General features: G+C 59.4%; 1 protein-coding gene across 3 annotated transcripts in view; it reads left to right on the top strand.

Moving 5' to 3' along the window:
- The first annotated feature begins 16 nt into the window (after window positions 1-16).
- The window catches only part of ADAMTS13 (ADAM metallopeptidase with thrombospondin type 1 motif 13), a 30418-nt gene continuing 12909 nt past the window's right edge, over window positions 17-17525 (top strand). The window contains exons 1-19 of one of the 3 annotated variants that reach the window (XM_032418378.1): window positions 17-102; window positions 496-587; window positions 2721-2832; window positions 3166-3232; window positions 4262-4542; window positions 5431-5590; window positions 6631-6773; window positions 8653-8736; window positions 8927-9051; window positions 9173-9319; window positions 10742-10882; window positions 11486-11648; window positions 12436-12540; window positions 13370-13521; window positions 13636-13699; window positions 15076-15202; window positions 15609-15757; window positions 16099-16219; window positions 16854-16934. In XM_032418378.1, the coding sequence (XP_032274269.1) occupies window positions 559-587; window positions 2721-2832; window positions 3166-3232; window positions 4262-4542; window positions 5431-5590; window positions 6631-6773; window positions 8653-8736; window positions 8927-9051; window positions 9173-9319; window positions 10742-10882; window positions 11486-11648; window positions 12436-12540; window positions 13370-13521; window positions 13636-13699; window positions 15076-15202; window positions 15609-15757; window positions 16099-16219; window positions 16854-16934 (2251 nt within the window). In that variant the 5' untranslated portion in view covers window positions 17-102; window positions 496-558. Of the gene's footprint in view, window positions 103-326; window positions 588-2720; window positions 2833-3165; window positions 3233-4261; window positions 4543-5430; window positions 5591-6630; window positions 6774-8652; window positions 8737-8926; window positions 9052-9172; window positions 9320-10741; window positions 10883-11485; window positions 11649-12435; window positions 12541-13369; window positions 13522-13635; window positions 13700-15075; window positions 15203-15608; window positions 15758-16098; window positions 16220-16853; window positions 16935-17525 lie in introns of those variants that run through there. The other 2 variants (XM_032418379.1, XM_032418380.1) reach the window with 2 other exon arrangements.

A 17525-nucleotide genomic window follows, 5' to 3' on the forward strand; every position in this document is an offset into this window, starting at 1 on the left:
TCCGCCCCTGGTTCCGCACGGCCCGGGGAAGAGCGGGGCTCTCCGCCCGCCTGGGAGAAGGTTCACCGCCCCAGCGAGCGGCGTCGGGCTCCATGACCGAGGGTGGGGTTCGGGGAGGCCCAGGATCTTCCAAGAGCCGGGACGGGGATGAGAAAGGAGGACGCCGGAAGGCAACTGGGGGGCCGGCGTCGGTGTACCACCGCGGCTGGGCCGGCCGAGCGCGGGGGCGCAGGCGGTCGCGAGGGGGCGCTGGACGGCCGGGCCGGGGGCGGGCGTGGGGGGAGCCGGGGGCGGAGCGGACGGCGCGCCGGCCCGGGGCCACGCCCCCCAGCTAGGCGGCCCGGGCTCCGCCCCTCCTTCCTCCCCGAGTGGGGAAACTGAGGCCCGGGGACGGAAGGACGACCTCCGCGCAACGGGGCTGCAGAGGCTCTTAAGCCACAGCCGATAGCAATGAGGAAGGATTGTAACAACGCTGTGTATTATTTTATTCAACAGCGGTGACAATAAATCACCAGCACCCCTTTGCCTGGCCCCTCGGTGCCTTGATTAATCCCGCGGATGAGCCTCAGCTTCCCGAAAGCTTCCACGTGAGTCTGTGTGTGTGGGGGGGTGGGGGGCTTTCAGGGAGACAACTCACAAACCAACCAGGTAATTTTGGGTACCAGTAACTGCCGTGAAGGTGATAACAGAGATGCTGGGAAGAGGTTGACCCCTGCGGGTGGTGTGGTTACCAGACAACCTGCAGGATGCCCAGAGAAGTGGGAATTTCAGATAAAGAATAATTTTTAGTATAAATATGCCCGATGCAGTAGTGGCAATCTTGGGGGCATACTTAGACTAAAACAAAAAGTATTCATCATTTATGCAAAATTGAAATTTAACTGAGTGTCCTGATTTTTATCCTCTGAATGTGGCAACCCTACCTGGGGGCCACTTAGATCAGGTCCTAAGGGAGGGTCTCTTTGAGCAGGTGACATGTGAGAGGAAACCTGAAGGGAAAACCAGGGCTCAGGGAAGAGCAGCAAAGCCCTTGCCGCGTCTGAGGATCGGGAAGCAGACTGGTGTGGCTAAGGCTCTGTGTGCGAAGGGGAGAGGCTTAGAGATGCAGGCAGAGAACGGCAGGACCAGTGTAATCTGTGATTCCAGAGCCCCGGAGGCTGCAGGAAGGGGTTTGGACATTTTACTCTAAGGGCAGGGGAAGCCATTGAATGCTTTAAAGCTGGGGGGTGACGCAGTCTGACTTGAGTTCTTAAAGGACCACTGCCACTCTGTGAGAGATGGGACGGGGAGGGCGCTCTCGAGAGAGTGGGGAGGCCAGGTGGGAGCCCATGACCGATGCCCAGGCCAGCGGTGATGAGCTTGGATTAGGGGGCAGTGTGTTCTTCTGGGTCTCCGCGGAGCAGTCACAGAGATAGTCAGGAGCCCACAGCATGAACTGGGATGGCATTCCTGGGAAAGATAAAGGGGGAAATGCGGGATGGGCAGGGAGAGCCTCAGGCAGTCACGCAGATCAGGCCTGGGAGAGGAAAGCAGACTGGCCCAGGATGGAATCTGCACAGCCTCTGGGATTACAGAGGACACGGAGGCAGGGAACCTGCACAGTCCCCCTGCTAGCTGTCAGCTGAGTTGGGCGTGGAGTCCTGGAGGTGTGAGAGAGATGGAAACAGTGCTTGGGAGAGTGTGACCGAGAACCTTCCGGAAAGTGGAGTGGGCTGCCAGGTGGTCTGTGATGCTGAGGGCAGCATGGTGCCACCTCGCCTGGTTCTGTGACTGTCCATCGGGGGCAGACACTGAATAGTCAGTAGCTGAGAGGGAGGGGGTGAGGCAGAGGAGTGTTTGTGAGATGTGAGTATAGTGGGGGGCCCGGGATCTGCACTGGGTGAGGAGGTGAAATGAAACAGGGTCACTATGTCAAGGGGTTTTAAAATGGAGCCAGGAATCCATTAAGGAGATGGGCCGCATGCACGTCCTCCCCATCCTCACCCGTGGAACTGTGAACTTTTGAACTGGGCCAAAGTGCAAATATTCCAGGGACCTAGCCTGAACACTTGCAACCCTCCTACAGTGAAAGACTGCTTACTGTTAGCCTTAGTCCAGATTTATATTATAAAGATTTCTTTTCTGTTGCAACGCCAATCAAAAATTCTCTGTAAGCAACGTACACAGCCAGCCTATTTTTGCTGTGAATGCTCCTGACTTTTGCTCCCTAGTGGGGCATTATTTGGATTGTGACCCAAATCTCTGTGCCCTGAATTGCAATTCTTCGATCCCAAATAAATGAGCTTGTGTAATGATTGCCTCCTGACAATTTTAGCTTGACAAAGGGAATGAGGAGTGGAGAGCGGGACAGATCATGGGGTGTCAGCAGAGGGGAGCGGGTTGTTGGAGCTGGAATGCACAGGATCTCATCAGTCAGGAGAGAGTAACCCAGCCTTGGTTATAGAGTCATGCCTGAAGCCACATCTGCGAGATCCCTGGTCCAGTGCTCCCTCCTCCTGACTGCCCTGCTTGGCCCAGCCCCATCCCAGGGCGTAGGATCCGGTGCTCTGGACGGAGGACCCGCCTCAGTGCAAGAGTCTGCAGGCTGCCCACTCCCATAGCCCCTGCCCCCAGAGGAAGCTCCCAAGAGTAAACACAGCCTCATCGTCCCGCCCACCGGGGTCTACTACATTCCACACCGGCTGCATTTCCAGTCACAAAGCTCTCTCCCTCTGCTACAGGCTGGTTTTCCTGAGGATGAGGGAGTCTCACCCCTGGGGGAGAGGCGTGGGGGCAGTTCTCACTTCTGCCTTCTTTCTTCTGGGCTGCTGGGGTCTCTCTGATTTCCAGCAGGTGGGTGAGTCTGCAGGTGTGGAGGTGTTTGGGGAGTCCTGGGGCCGGGCATCTGAGCTCTTCTGGGTGCTGAAGGAGGGTGCCCTGGGGAGAGAGGGAACTGCCCAACAGCCTTTGGGCAGAGTGGGGGTGTTCTTTCAGCTTTGGGGTTTGCACTGGGGGGGTGGATCTGAGCTTGGGGTTTCGGGGATGGAGTATGCTCGCTGAGAAAGGAATGGGCTTGTTGGTACTGCGTCCTCCTCCCCTACCCCCCACCTCGATTCCCCCCCTTGCCTTGTCCCTCTGCCACCCCCTCTCCCTCCTCTCTTCTCCCTTGTCCTTTCTGTCTTGCAGCAATTTCTTCAGGCTTTGGAGCCAGAGGAAGTGACTTCTTATTTTGGCCCTGAAGCTACTTTAAAAGGTACTTGTGGAGGAGTCTCTTTAGCAGGGGGAGTTCCTCAGAGCCTGAGGGGCACATCCTCCTTGAGTCAGGGCTCTGCTGGGGGGAGGAGGTCCAAGAAGCTGCCGTCGTTCCTGTTAATTAACTCTGGACTTCTGCCAAGTCCGTAAAAGCTGGTCTGGGTGTTCTGGACCAAGCTGGGGTTCTGACCCCGGGCTCTGCTCAACATCTCAAGGGAATGGTTACTAATTAGCTGGTCCCTTTTGCCCCGGGGGCCTCCCTTGGGCTGGGGGAGCTGCAGGAGCTCTTGTGGTTTCTGGTCATGGATGGAAATATTTATCCTTTCTGTGAGAAACAAGATAGGCGCTGGCTCAAGCTCCAGCCAGGGCCTTCCTGTCGCTCTCGGCCACATCTGTGGACTTCTCTGGGGTGCCAGCCCCCTTTCTGAGTTAGGCCGTTGATCTCAAGGCTGCTGGGAAACAGAGGCAGGGTGGGCTAGTGGTCAGGCTGGAGAGAAAGAAGGGACGTCCCACTTACGACTGAATTCTCCGTGGCCTGGGTCAGATGCACACCGAGCCCTGCTTGGGGCTGCCTGGGGGTGGGAGTGGGGACCAGAAACTTGTGTATCAGGACTCCAGGTCCCTGCAGCTCTCTGGGGGCTCCTTAGGGGTGAGGCAGATGGGTGGAGAAGGATGGTGAGGCTGGCCTTGGGCGCCTGCTTTTCCTAGAGGCCACAGAGGCTGTGCTTGGACCTGCTCTGCCTGTTGGGGTTCATGCCACCCCTTGTGAAACCCTGTCGTGGGGTGAGGCTAGTGTGCCGAGTGCTGGTCTGCCCCAGGGCGAGGCCCAGATGGGAGAGGCAACTTGCAGTTCACCCCTCTGCAAGCTGGGAAGGGCTGGATTTGAACCCAGGCTCTCCCCCCCCCCCCGGGGTTTCAGGCCAGCACGTGTCCCCATGCACCAAAGGGAACGAATGGGGCCCCCTCTCCCGGGCAGGAAGACCGGGAGGGCCGAGCAGGGCTGAGCAAGGCAGCCTCCTCTCTCCTGCAGGACCTCCATTCGATGTGGCCCCTCTCAGCTGCATCTGTGAAGAGGGGCCCCAGGGGCCGCCCTGCAGGGCCCCACGCTGCTCCCTGCACGCCTGGGGCCGGCTCTTCACCATCTCTTTCCCGCTGGAGCAGAGCCTCCTCACCACCTCCTTCACCAGCGAGCGCGTGCTGAACGCCTCCCTCCGGCTCCTGAGGCGGCCGCCCCATCTCTGCTTCACGGGAGGCCGCCCCCTGCTGCCCCTGGGCGCCGTGGCCAGAGTCACTTACTGCTCGGGCCACTTGGTGAGTGGGAGCCCGGCTCAGCATCGGGGAGAGGCCGTGCTGAGGGCGTGTTTGGTGGGACCCCCACGGTGCCGACAGGTCCCCCAGCTCCCTTCTGCCCAGCCAGATGTGCGGGAGGACACTACATTAGATCTTTGCCTCATGCCAGGCCCCATGAGGGCATGTTCCACGGAGGCTCAGAAAAACTGGCTGAGTTTCCCAAGGCCGCCCGGCTAGCAGGTGGCAGAGTCGTTGTGAATCCAGGGGGCCACGGGATGGAGAGAGCCAGGGCTTGGCAGTCCGCCCTTTGAGTTCAGATTCCAGCTCTGTCCCTTAGTCCAGATGACCTTGGACCAGTCACTCGGTTGGATCTCAGGCTCTTCAACCGAGAAATGATGAGGTATCTTGGTTTGTCATGAGACCTGGTGTCTGTCACAATGCATCGGTCAAGCCAGAGCCACTTATGTCATTACGTGCCCCTCTGTGGTTGCTGCGTTGGGCAGCCCAGTGTGGGCCGGGACACATGCCACTCCAGGTCAGTCTGGTGACTGCCGTGCTGTCCGTTAGCATGGGCCTAGCTAGTCCCTTGAGGCCCCCTCCATTTCTGTACACAAGGAATCCCACCAGTGTCTCTCCCAGACCCTGCAGCCTGGGATTCAAAGGCCACGACGTGAGGGAGGACCAGAGTGGGGGGGGTAGGCTGGAAGCAGGTGTAGCAGTAGGCATGGACCCAGAAGGGCCCAGGTCCCCAGCTGTCCCACAAGGATGGGCGTGGGGACGCTGGACTTGGAGAGGAGCCCTTGGAGAGAGCTCAGGGCAGGTCCGTGCCCAGTGCTGTGACGTCCCAGAGAGGCCCTGTCATGCAGCGGGGCCGGTGGCCTCTGTGCCAGGCTGCTCTCTCTTCTCTAGGAGGGCAACATCCTGGTGGGTGCGGACAGGTTCTACGTCCAGCCGGTGAGGAGGCGGCACTGGGAACTTGTGCCTCCCTGGGTTCGTTCCCAGCCCCACCTGATCCACAGGCCTGTACCCAAGGCCCCCACAGCCCCCAAGGCCCCAGAAGTCATCCAAGGTACAGCCCCTGGGAGAGGGAGGGTGGAGCTGCCCTTGGGGACAGCTCTGGGGGAGGGCCAGCTCTCCCCGACGCCCAGGTGGCCATGCAAAATGCCACAAACGTGAGTGAACCATCTTCGTCAGGATGCTGGGGAGTGGGTAGGCCAGGGGAACACGTGGCCGGCCATCAGCCATGTGCCCAGTTTTCTACCTGGGGGACAGGTAGACGAACAGCTCTTCATAGCTTACAAAGCACGTTCTCAGACGTGCGCTGTTGGCAGGACATCGCTTACTGCTATTTGTTGCTAGTACAGACGGAACACGGAGGCCCAAAGACAGAGAGTGGCCGCTCAGGGCTGACACGACGGCTCCAGGGCACGACCAGGATTGGAGCTGGCTCTGCTGTCTCCCAGGCCTGCTCGTCCATCCCCCGGGCTGCATCCAGGGGCAGGCAGGGCGCTCTCTTGGGCTCTCCTTGTCATCTTGGAATGACCCTGTTCAGCTCTCCGGGAGGTGCCCAGAGGGGCATCAAGGAGGCAGAGCCAGTGCCCGGGGCTTTGGGGAGACCCAAAGGACAAAAAGGCTTCACAATAGCTCCCTCCTTGGGCCCTGCACTGCCACTGGGCCCTTTCAGATGCCCCGGAATGCCTGGTCACTAATGCGATCTGGCCCTCGGGGTGGGGTGGAATCCAAGACCCAGCAGTCTCTTGGGCTAGCCACCTGGTTCTCACAGTCACCGCAGAAAGTGACTTCTGACAGCTTGGGACCCTCAACCCTCGAGGCCAGCTCCCGGAGGGCCAGAGGTAGGGGCTGAGAGTGGGCACAGCCCAGGCCCGCTCCCGGCGTGCTCACCCACCTGGGAGGCAGGTATTCCCTGCTCCCCACATTCCCCATGAGAAAGCTGAGGACCCCTGACTCCCTAAACTCCATAGTGGGAAGTGGCAGGGACAGGGCTCACACGGTGTCTCCCAGCCCAGGAAAGACCTGGCTGTGGGTGGCCAAAGCCACAGGTCATCTGCTTTCTAGAACCTTTGCTGTCAGCCCTGCCTCCTCCCTCAGCAGGCCGTCCTCCTTACCCTCGCGTCCGGAGATGGGCTGCCGGGAGTGTCCTGCACCTGGAGTTGCTGGTGGCCGTGGGCCCCGACGTCTATCAGGCTCACCAGGAGGACACTGAGCGCTACGTGCTCACTAACCTCAACATGGTGAGTGTTCCTTGTGGAGCGGGCTCCTTGGATGGTGCTGACCATTAGGCATGGGACTTGGGCCTCTGGATACGGTGCCCCATGCCAGGGACTTGGAACGGAATGTGAGTGGGCTGGCTTACCTGGTAGTTTGAACTCGGGTTGAACTCAGGTGTAACCCTAAGGCTGGGGTCATGCTTGGGGCCCAGGGCCTTGGGGTGGGGAAGGGTGCGGCCTGCCCTTTGCTTCCTCCTCCCCTCCCTCACCTGGAGTGGAGGTGGGTGAGGTCCTGGGACCCCTCTTGGCTCCCTAGTGCACCCCACAGCCTCTTGCTCCTTGGGTCCCTTCTCTCCAGGGGACTCTCAAATCTGGCCTCTGTCCTGAAGCCCATTTGCTCCATGGGCACCTTGGCCAGCACTGCTGGCCCTCTTCTTGTGGGCACCCCCATTGCTGCCGGCCTCTCCTTCACTTGGCTTTAGGGGTGAAGGTGGGGTGAGAAGTACGACTCCCACTGAGTGTTAGCAGAGAGACGGAGTCAGCAAAGAGACAGGTGCTCAACAACCGAGTGCTCACGCGTAATGTAACAGACTCCATGAGACCCCGTGCCTGCAACTAGAGAATGCACGTGGGACCCCCACACACACAGTGACTGCTCTAGGCTGCCATGGAAGCTTCCACAGCATCAGGATATTAGGACCAACACTGCAAGGAGAGGGCTGCCCACTTGTAAGCTGGCCCTGGAGGGCGGGCTGCCCCCAAGAATGTGCGGTAATCAGCACCACTTTGTGCCCAGCCTCAGGGATGGCCACCTGTTTGGGGCAAAAGGAAATGTCCCCCCAGGCTCAGAGCCCCAGGCCTCCCGACCCGTCCCTGTCCCCTTGTGTTTTCTGGGCCTCTGGGTCCCAGGGCCACACCCCTGGAGTCCCGCCCCCTTGCAGACCTGACCCACGCCCACAGGGAGCCTAAGGTTTCTGCCTGCAGCCCGGGAGGCCAACAGCATTTCCTTTGAGTCACTTGAAAGCTCTTGTTTTCAAGCACTGGGGGTCCCACCTCTAATATGCTGACACCCGGTGATGGTGCCATACTCCCTCTGCTCGTTTGATGTGCCTTCTGAGGACCCGGGAGGGTGGTAGGTGCCAGCCTGGCTCCTGCCCAGACGACGGACGCCCACTGTGTACCAGCTGCTTTGTTCCTGAGCCTGCTAACAGCCACGGAAGGCTCTCCCTCCATTTCACAGATAAGGAACCTGGGCTTCCAGGGTCAGTTAACAGGATCCCGAGCAGCTGGGGAAGGGAAGCAGTGGAGCTTGGATTCAGGCTCAGGCCCGCTGAGGCCGGTGACAGCCGAGTGCTCTCGCGGTGCCACGTGTAATTCAGAGGACAAGCTGGTGCCAACAGCCACACAAGTCAACCGCGATCGGCATCTTGACACATGCGCCGAGAGAGAGCCAGGGGGCTGGCTGGGGGTGGGGGGAGCCTTCTCTCTGGGGTACCCAGGAAGGGGCTTGTGGAGGGAGGGAGGGCCTCATGCCGCCTCATGGAGATGCGCAGGTTAAATAAGCAGAGAGCGGTGTTTCAGGTGGATGGGCAGAAAAGAGAAAGGACAGGGTGAATCTGGTGAGAGGGGAGCAGTGTTGGAATGGAATGTTCTAGATTAATAACTATTTGCATCCCGTTGTTTCCGGGTTGTTTTGTGTGTGTGTGTGTGTGTGTATGTGTTGGCCTTCTTGAGCCCTGAGCAAGGGGAGGACCAGTGCACACCTGCCCATCCCTGTGGATCGTTCCCCGCCCAAGCACTAGCATCTTCCCCTGTGCTGATGGAGCATCTTCTCCGGGCCCGAGCCCACCAATCAGGCCACGCCAGCCCACATGAGTCATCTCTCTCTCCTGCCCTTCCACAGGGGTCAGAGCTGCTGAGGGACCCGTCCCTGGGGGCTCAGTTCCGAGTACATCTAGTGAAGATGGTCATCCTGACCCAGCCTGAGGTAGGCACCAAGCCGGAAGCCCAGAGTCACTGGAAAACCCACTTGTGTTCTCTTTACCTCTTCCTGTGGGTCTCCCCCCCTCTAGCATGCATAGTAACAGGGCTGCGGTGAGGACCGAGAGGCCAGCGGCTGTCAGCACCCCGTCGGTGCAGCTCTCATAAACATGGGCTTTGTTATACTGATCCCCCAGGATGCTCCGAATATCACAGCCAACATCACTGCGTCGCTGCTGAGTGTCTGTGAGTGGAGCAGGACCGTCAACCCCGAGGACGACACAGAGCCCGGGCATGCCGACCTGGTCCTCTACATCACCAGGTAGCCGCGCTCCCCAGGGGCACGCCAGCCCGCTTGGGAGCTGCTCCCCATCTCTGCAAAGGCAGTCTGGCTGTGGGCAGGCACCTCAGCACCACCCAGGTGTCTGTTCTCTCTTCCCAAGGTTTGACCTGGAGTTACCTGATGGTAACCGGCAGGTTCGGGGGGTCACCCAGCTGGGGGGTGCTTGCTCGTCCTCCTGGAGCTGCCTCATAACTGAGGATACTGGCTTTGACCTGGGGGTCACCATCGCCCATGAGATTGGGCACAGGTAGGCATCCTGTCCCCACGCTGTGGCCCAGGAGCTGACCGGGGCTCCCAGGAGGTCACAGGTCACGTCGAGGCTGGCGTTGGGCCCCGGAAGATTCTGCTGAAGGAACCTAATACCCTTGGCCCCAGTGGACCTGGGGGTGGGGGAGGGACAAGGGCTGGGAAATCTGATACTTCTTGATTACCGGGTGATTAAAAAAAACACCCCAAAAAACAAGCAAGACAAAATTAGAAAATAAGGTTTCTAGGAAATTCAGGTAAAGAAAAAGCGGGCTGTCAAAATTATCCCAGATCCTACCACTTAGGGATAACATCTGCTCACATTTTATGTTTTAGTCATTTCTTACCCACACACATAATTTTTTATTTGCAAACTCGGGATTATATTGTCTATTGTTTTGTTCCTGGTTTTTTAATGGAACAATACATCCCAAACATTTTTTCCCCAGATCTTTTATAATTTTTTTTTGGTATGCACTGTAATTTATTTAACTAATCCCCCATTGTTGGCTTTTTAGGTTGTTTCCAAATTTTTCCTGTTATGAGCATTCTGCATTCTGTAGGCAAATCTTTGTTCCTGTCTATTGTCATTTACCCCAAGTGGCGAGCTTCTTTCCTTGATGATTTTTAGTCTTTTCATTATGAAAGTAATAACCACTTGCTGTAAAAAGTCGGACAGTACAGAGAGTCCTAAAGTAAAGAGTGAGTCTGTGCTCCTTCCCCCCAGCCCCCACCTGCCCCCAGGCCTTAAGGCCCCTTTGAGTTCTGCTGTGGAATCCCCCACACCCCATCTCTGTGGGTGGCTCAGGTGCCCAGCGAGCCTGGGCTCCTCACGCCCCCATCAGCCCACAACAGCTCCACCTTTACCCTGGTTCCTGCACCTGCCCTTGACGCCCCCAACCCCCACCCCACCCCCATAATGCCTCCATCTGTCTTGTCTGGAGGAAAAATGTTGTTTTTTGTTTGTTTTTGTTTTTTTTAAAGAAGGTTTTGAAAAGCACCCACTGGGAGTGGAGACCGTGGCCAAAGGCCTGCACATTTTCTCGACTTTTTTATTAACCTTATGATACAGGCAGTGGATGAATTTTCCCACCCTGAGCCAGCCCACAGATCCAGCAAATAATCACCGGCAGCCCCGACCCCCCAAGGTGCCTCGGGACCCCATCTTCCCTGACTTATAACGCCCAGGATTAGTTTGGTCTCAACATTTTTAAAGCCTTTTGATATTTATTAGCCGGAAGAGGCAGGAGCTCCCTGGTTGATCCGGTGCTCTCTCGGGTGGGAAACTGAGGCAGGGTCGGGAGGCCGCTGGGGTGTGAAACCACGCCGCCGCGCTGCCGGACTCCGGCCAGGCCTGGACTGGAGGGGGGTTGGAGGGGGTGGGTTCGCGAGGGGACCCTCAGCGTTGCCGCCCCCGGCACAGCTTGGGCGTGGAGCACGACGGTGCGCCCGGCAGCGGCTGCGGGCCCAGCGGCCACGTGATGGCGTCCCAGGACGCAGCGCCCGCCCGGACCGACCTCTCGTGGTCCGCCTGCAGCCGCCGGCAACTGCTGCACCTGCTCAGGTAGCTGCATCCGCCACCCCGCCCAGCCCTCCCCGCGCCCCCATCTCCACGCGGGGCGCGCCCCTACTTGTCCCCCAGACCCACCCCTCCATCTGCCCCAGCCCTGCCCAGCGCTCTGTTCAGTCCTATCGCCTCCCCGCGTCCTCCTCCCCATGGGCCCCCATCACCTCTCCGGCGCACTCCTCCACCCTCCGCCACGCCCCTGCACCCACCCTTCCACCTACCCCTCCGTGTGCGCGCCCCTCCCTCCGTTCACACTGCCCTGTGCCGGCTCCCTCATTCCCTCCCACTCCCGCGCACCCGCTCTTCCATCGCACCCGCTTCTGCGCCCGCCCCTCAGTTCTGCCCCACCCTGCCTTTGCCTCGACCCTCCATCCCACCCGCTCCCCAGTCCAACCCCCGTCTGCCGCATCCCCCTCCTCCCCGCTGCATCGCGCCGGGCATCTGCTCCGGCCCTACCTCCGCTCCGCCCTGGCTCCGGGCTTGAGCCTGGTCCCAGCCCAAGGCCGGCTGTCGGTGCCGGTACGCGCTGAGGACTCCCATCCTCCCCCATCCCGCCCCCACCCCGTGTCCACCGGAGCCTGAGCCCTGGCCTTGTCGCAGCGCAGGACGGGCGCACTGCATGCGGGACCCGCCAGAGCCGCAGGCCAGGGCCGCGGGGCGCCCTCCGCAGGCGCAGCCCGGCCTCCTCTACGGCGCCGACGAGCAGTGCCGGGTGGCCTTTGGGGCTGCGGCTGTGGCCTGCACCTTCAGCAGGGAGCACCTCGTGAGTCCCGCCCGCCCGCCTGTCCGCACCCCAACCTGTGCTCCCTCCACCCGCGCCCAGCGCTCCCCGCTGTGAGCTCCACTGGGCTAGGCTGTCAGTCACTTCTTAAAATTCTTAATTTTTTAACAAGAGTCCCCATGTTTGTTCCCCATTTTGACTGTGTCCCACAAATTATTATAGAGCCGGCCCTGGCAGGCTCCTGCGTCCCTGGACGTGGAACTTAAATAGGCAGTTACCAAAGGCTTCCAACCCGATGGGAACCTGGAGGGCTTTCCAGAAGAAGTGACCTCCAAACCGAACCCTATAGCAGGAGTGTGAGCTGGCAGGGGGAGGGGAGATGAAGGGGGCAGGCATCCCAAAGACAGACTTCCTCCCTGGCTGCACCGGACTTTCATGGGCCCCAGGCACCTTTGCTTTTGTGGGCCTCTCCCTCCATACAAAATATTAAGACTTATTATCAGTGTTTTTATAAATGTTGTGTAAGTGTTGTAAATACAAATACATTAATATTACATATTAGAACATTTTCTTTGATCTAAAAGATCATCTTTTTCTTTTGATTTTAAAAGAAATGAAAACATATTTGTGGGCCCCTAAAATGACTGTGGGCCCTGGTCACTGTCCCTGTCCCATGGAGAGGTGTGCCGTGCCCTTTCTCCCTGGCCACCAGTGCCCACGGAACAGCATATGTGTCCCTGTGTCCTGTGGTGTGGGGGGACAATTAAGACTGGACGCTGAGCCAACAGGCTGTAGTGGCCCCGAGCTGGCCACCTGTCTCCCCTCTTAGGACATGTGCCAGGCTCTGTCTTGCCACACGGACCCCCTGGACCAAAGCCGCTGTAGCCGTCTCCTCATTCCTCTCCTGGATGGGACAGAGTGTGGCGTGCAGAAGGTCAGAGCAGGGAATGGAGGGATGTTCCATGCGGGGCACCGAAACCTGGCCGCCTGCATTCCTGGGGTGGGGGACAGGAGGATCGGTTAGCTGGGGCAGAGGGCCCTGGAGCTGCTCTTGGTCACCTGGTCTGGAGAGGTGGGCGGCAAGATGCTTCCGTGTGCCAACTGACTTGCCCTGCCTCCCTGCAGGGCCTGGAAGATGGGATGGGTTTTCTAGGTTCGCAGGACCAGTGAAAACTGACAAGGGGCTCACCGGTGACTCTGCGCAGGCGGGTGGGGGATCCAGAGCCCCGCCCTTCCCGCAGGGTTGTGGAGTTTCTTTTCCCCCTTCCCTGGGTTGGAGACGGCTTGTGTCGTCACCCCTGACCCACAGAGGAGACAAAGGCTTTGAGTGGTAGTGATCGCGCAGCCCAGCTCCCTGACCCAGACTCCCTCTCGTTGGCCGTACCAGGCAGCGTCTGCCTCTACCCTGCAGACATCAGGGCCTCTGCCCTTCCTCTCTGCCCGGTGTGGCCAGACCCTTCCTCTGTCCTACAGCCTGGGGTTTGCCCTCTTCCATTTAACATTGTTTCCTGAGCAGGATGGGAGTGCGGGAGCACGTGTGCACACCTGCGTGGGTGTGGGTGCCCTGTGTGTGGGGTGCCCCAGGTGTGGGATGGTGTGCCCGTGGGAGTGGGTGCCCCAGGTGTGGGATGGGGTGCCCTGTGTGTGGGGTGCCCCAGGTGTGGGATGGTGTGCCCGTGGGAGTGGGGTGCCCCAGGTGTGGGATGGTGTGCCCGTGGGAGTGGGGTGCCCCAGGTGTGGGATGGGGTGTCCTTCTCTTGCAGTGGTGTTCCAAGGGTCACTGCCGCTCCCTGGCGGAGCTGAGCCCCGTGGGGGTGGTGCACGGGCACTGGTCTAGCTGGGGCCCCCCCAGCCCTTGCTCCCGCTCCTGCGGAGGAGGTGTGGTCACCCGGAGGCGGCAGTGCAAGAACCCCAGGTACCACCTGGAGGGGGCCCTGTCCTTCAAGTCAGGGAGGGGGTCTGCTCCAGATTCCCTGATTGGGGGGCGGTGGGTCACCTGTCACCCCTTGTGTCTCATGGACATTTTCAGGCCTGCCTTCGGAGGGCGTGCGTGTGTGGGCGCTGACCTTCAGGCTGAGATGTGCAACACCCAGGTAGGCCTGCTTCCCCAGGGCAGGACGAGAGGCTCAGGTCGGCAGCGCCGGGCCCTGGGGGAGCCAGAGGATCAGGGCGGCTGTAATTTGTGGTTCACGCCAGGGCGTTTTTGAGTGAGGGGGTTCTGCTCTGCCTCTGCTGGGACCATAGTGGGTGCCCCAGGTGTCGCACCTCCATCCCCACGGGCCACCGCCCTCCCCGGCGGCACCCCCTGAAACCATCCTTTCAGTCCAAGCACAGGTGAAATTCACATCATATCGAATCAACCGTTGTAAAGTGTGGGATCCAGTGGCATTGGTACATTCACCATGTGGTGCGACCACCACCTCTATCAGGTTCCAAAACGTTTCCATCACCCCAAAGTCGCACCCCAGAGCCATGAAGCAGTCACTCCCTTCCCCATCCTCCAGCCCCTGGCAACCACCGGTCGCATTCTGTCTCCGTGTACTTACCTGTCCTGGACGTTTCATAGAAATGGAATCCCACGGTAGGTGGGCTTTCGTGACTGGCTTCTTTCACTCAGCATCACGTCCTCAAAGTCATCCACGTTGTAGCAGGTGTGAGAAGTTCACTCCTTTTGATGGCTGAATAACATCCCATCGTACGGATGGACCATGTATTATCTGTTCATCTGCTGATGGACGTTTGGGCCGTTTCCACCTCTTGGTTATTGTGAATCATGCTGCTGTGGACACGTGTGTCCGTGGACTTCGGGGCCAGTTTTTATTTCTTTTGGGTATACACCTGAGAGAGGAGTTGCTGGGTCACATGGTATTTCTACGTCCAGTTCTTTGAGGAACCTCCAAGCCATCCTGCACAGCAGCTGAGCCATTTCCCTTCCCCACCAGCAATGTGCAAGGGTTCCAGTTTCTCCGCATCCTCCCCCTCCTCTCCATCCTTGCTGTCCGTGGTTTTGATCGTGGCCGTCATACTGGGTGGGAACTGCTAGAATGGTTCCTTTGACCTTGAGTTAAGTTTGGCATCTGGTGAGACCTTCCCTCCCACCTTCTCTAGGCAGGTATGGGGCCTCCCCAGACCGGGAGGGCACAGTCTTCACCTGGAGCGCAGGCTCGGGGGAGGGGAGCAGTCGAGCAGTGCTCTTTATCTCTCTGTCGCCAGGCAGTAGGTCCTGCCCTGTGTGCCTGCAAATTCTCCTGGATTCTCCCATCAACAGAGAAAGGCTCGTGTCTCCCCCACTTTACAGAGCAGGGAACCGAGGTGCAGCCAGGAGCTGGGCTCAAACCCACATTGTGACCCTCGCACTGTGGGGTGCCTTGTGGTCCTCAGTGGCAAAGGCCCTCGTCCTAGTTCCCCTGCCCCAAGCCCCTCCTCCCAAGGCCCCTCCTGTGCCCGTCCCCTGTCTCCTCCCCACCAGGCCTGTGAGAAGACCCAGCTGGAGTTCATGTCCGAGCAGTGCTCCCAGACGGACAGGAAACCGCTACACCTCTCCCTGGGCAACGCCTCCTTCTACCGCTGGGGCTCCGCGGAGCAGTACAGTCAAGGTGGGGCTGGCCCCCATCGCCCCGATGCTGTTGAGAGCAGGGCTCCAGCTCAGGCTCTGCGTCAGTCGCATCACGTCCCGGTGCGACCCCTTGCTAACAGGCCTGGGTCTCGGCTTTCCCGTCTGTAAAATGGAGATGAGCGCAGGGCTTCCCTGCTCGGGTGATAGGATTCAGTGACGTGATCCTGGGGCCACACCAAGGGCGCGCCTTGGCTGGTAACAGTAACAGTCACTACATTGTGATTGTGATCACTGCCTCAGGAGGCCCGACCCGTGTCCCCAACCCAAAGGAGGAGGCCAGATGGCCTGGCCAGGGTGGGCCCCCTGGGTTGTGCTTTGCGGGGTCGTTGCCTTCCCTACTCCCTGTCACCCTCACACGAGGGTTCCCTGTCCCTCTGCCTCCCCAGGGGACGCTCTGTGCAGACACATGTGCCGGGCCATCGGCGAGACCTTCATTGTGAGGCGTGGGGACAGTTTCCTGGACGGGACCCGGTGTGTGCCAAGTGGTCGGCGGGAGGACGGGACCCTGAGCCTGTGCGTGTTGGGCAGCTGCAGGGTAGGCGTGTGTGGGCAGCAGAGGTGCCCTCCCATCCGCGGTGGCCCTGGGGCCAGTCACATCAGAAGCCAGATGCTAAGGGGCTCCAAGGGGGCCAGGTCTGCGGGCCCCCATGAAGCTGCAGCAGAGTCTGCATGGGGTAATGCCAGGGCACTGGGCTGACCTTGGAGTCGGCTGGGGGCTGAGAGCCCTGCTGTGACCTCGGGCGAGTCCTTTACACCTGCTCCCTGCGTCGGCCTAGGATGCTGCCAAATGCCGCCTGTTTGTTGTGTGAATCCCAGAGCCTCAGCACCCTCCAGTGACACCTGCCCGGGTGTCACTTGCCACTGCTCTTTGCACAGACATTCGGCTGTGACGGCAGGATGGACTCCCCGCAGGTGCGAGACGTGTGTCAGGTGTGCGGAGGGGACAACGGCACGTGCAGCCTCCGGAACGGCTCTTTCACGGGCGGGAGGGCCAGAGGTAGGGGCTTCCCTTGGGACGAATGGCTGGGCTCCTCCCAGCCTCTAAGAAACACCTGCAGCTCAGAGCCGTGGCAGTGAGCCCTGGCCCCTCCTCGTGGGCCTCAGCCTCCATCCTCCTCTCCACCAGCCTCCCCACGTAGCTGAGAGTTCGATGAGGCCACTGCTGGGATAGTGGCGCTTTGGGAACGGGAGCTCACGGTAGCTGTGATAAAACCCAGACACTGGGCAGTGTGTGGTGGGCTGGCCTCTCCTCTCCGAGGAATCCTATCAGAAGGGGTGCTATACTTGGGAAACCCTTGACTTGGATCTATTTATAAAAGAGGTCAAGTCATTCACAAAGTAGGCACTTAGAGGGTCAGCCAAGCAGTGGGGTCCCCCCTCCCTGTGGTGGGCCACGTGCTGAGCCCGGAACCTTGGCTTCAGTCCCTCCGCCTGGCCAGGGCAGCACCCTGGAAGGTGGCCGTCCAGCCTGGCTTGGATTAGCCCCCTGGGACAGGGGACTCCACTGCCTGAGGCAGCCCTGTTGTTAGCTTTTGGTGTCGAGGTGCTTTTTTTCAGACAACTGAAATCTGCTCCCTTTCACTGCAATGTCAGTGACCTGAGACCACCCACCCTCTCCTGCTTCCTTCTAGAGTATGTCACGTTCCTGACTGTGACCCGCAACCTGACCAGCGTACACATCACCAACCGGAGGCCTCTCTTCACACACCTGGGTGAGCTGGCCAGTGGACGTTCCCCCTGAGGTAGCCAGACTGAAGTCTATACAGCACGGTCCCCAAGATGCCCTCACTACTTTTTTTTTTAAGATTTTATTTATTAGAGAACAGGAGTGGGGGGCAGAGGCAGAGGGAGAAGGAGAAGCAGGCTCCCTGCTCAGCGGGGAGAGGGGGATGTGGGGGACTCGATCCCACGACCCTGAGATCACAACCTGAGCTGAAGGCAGATGCTTCACTGATTGAGCCCCCCAGACGCCCCAAAATGCCCTCAATTCTGATGCCGCCTGCAAGTTCAGGGGGTTCCCTAAGCACCGCCAGGGTGGATAAGTCACTAGGATGACCCCCAGAATGCTGAGAGCTTTTGTACCCGCGGTTCTGGCTTGTTACAGGGGAAGGAGACAGTAGAGGAAGCCAGAGCGGGAGATGCCTAGGGCAGAGTCTGGGAGGGTTCCGTGTCCAGCATCGAAGTGTGACATTATGTACAGGGTATTGCCAACCCCAGGCTCACCTGGGTTCAGCATCCAGTTTGATTAGGACTTCGTGATGCGGACATGAGGCATGATTGATTGATTACTCACATGGATGGCC

This window comes from Phoca vitulina, unplaced genomic scaffold (genome assembly GCF_004348235.1).
Source record: "Phoca vitulina isolate PV1807 unplaced genomic scaffold, GSC_HSeal_1.0 scaffold21, whole genome shotgun sequence".
Classification (NCBI taxonomy): Eukaryota; Metazoa; Chordata; class Mammalia; order Carnivora; family Phocidae; genus Phoca; species Phoca vitulina.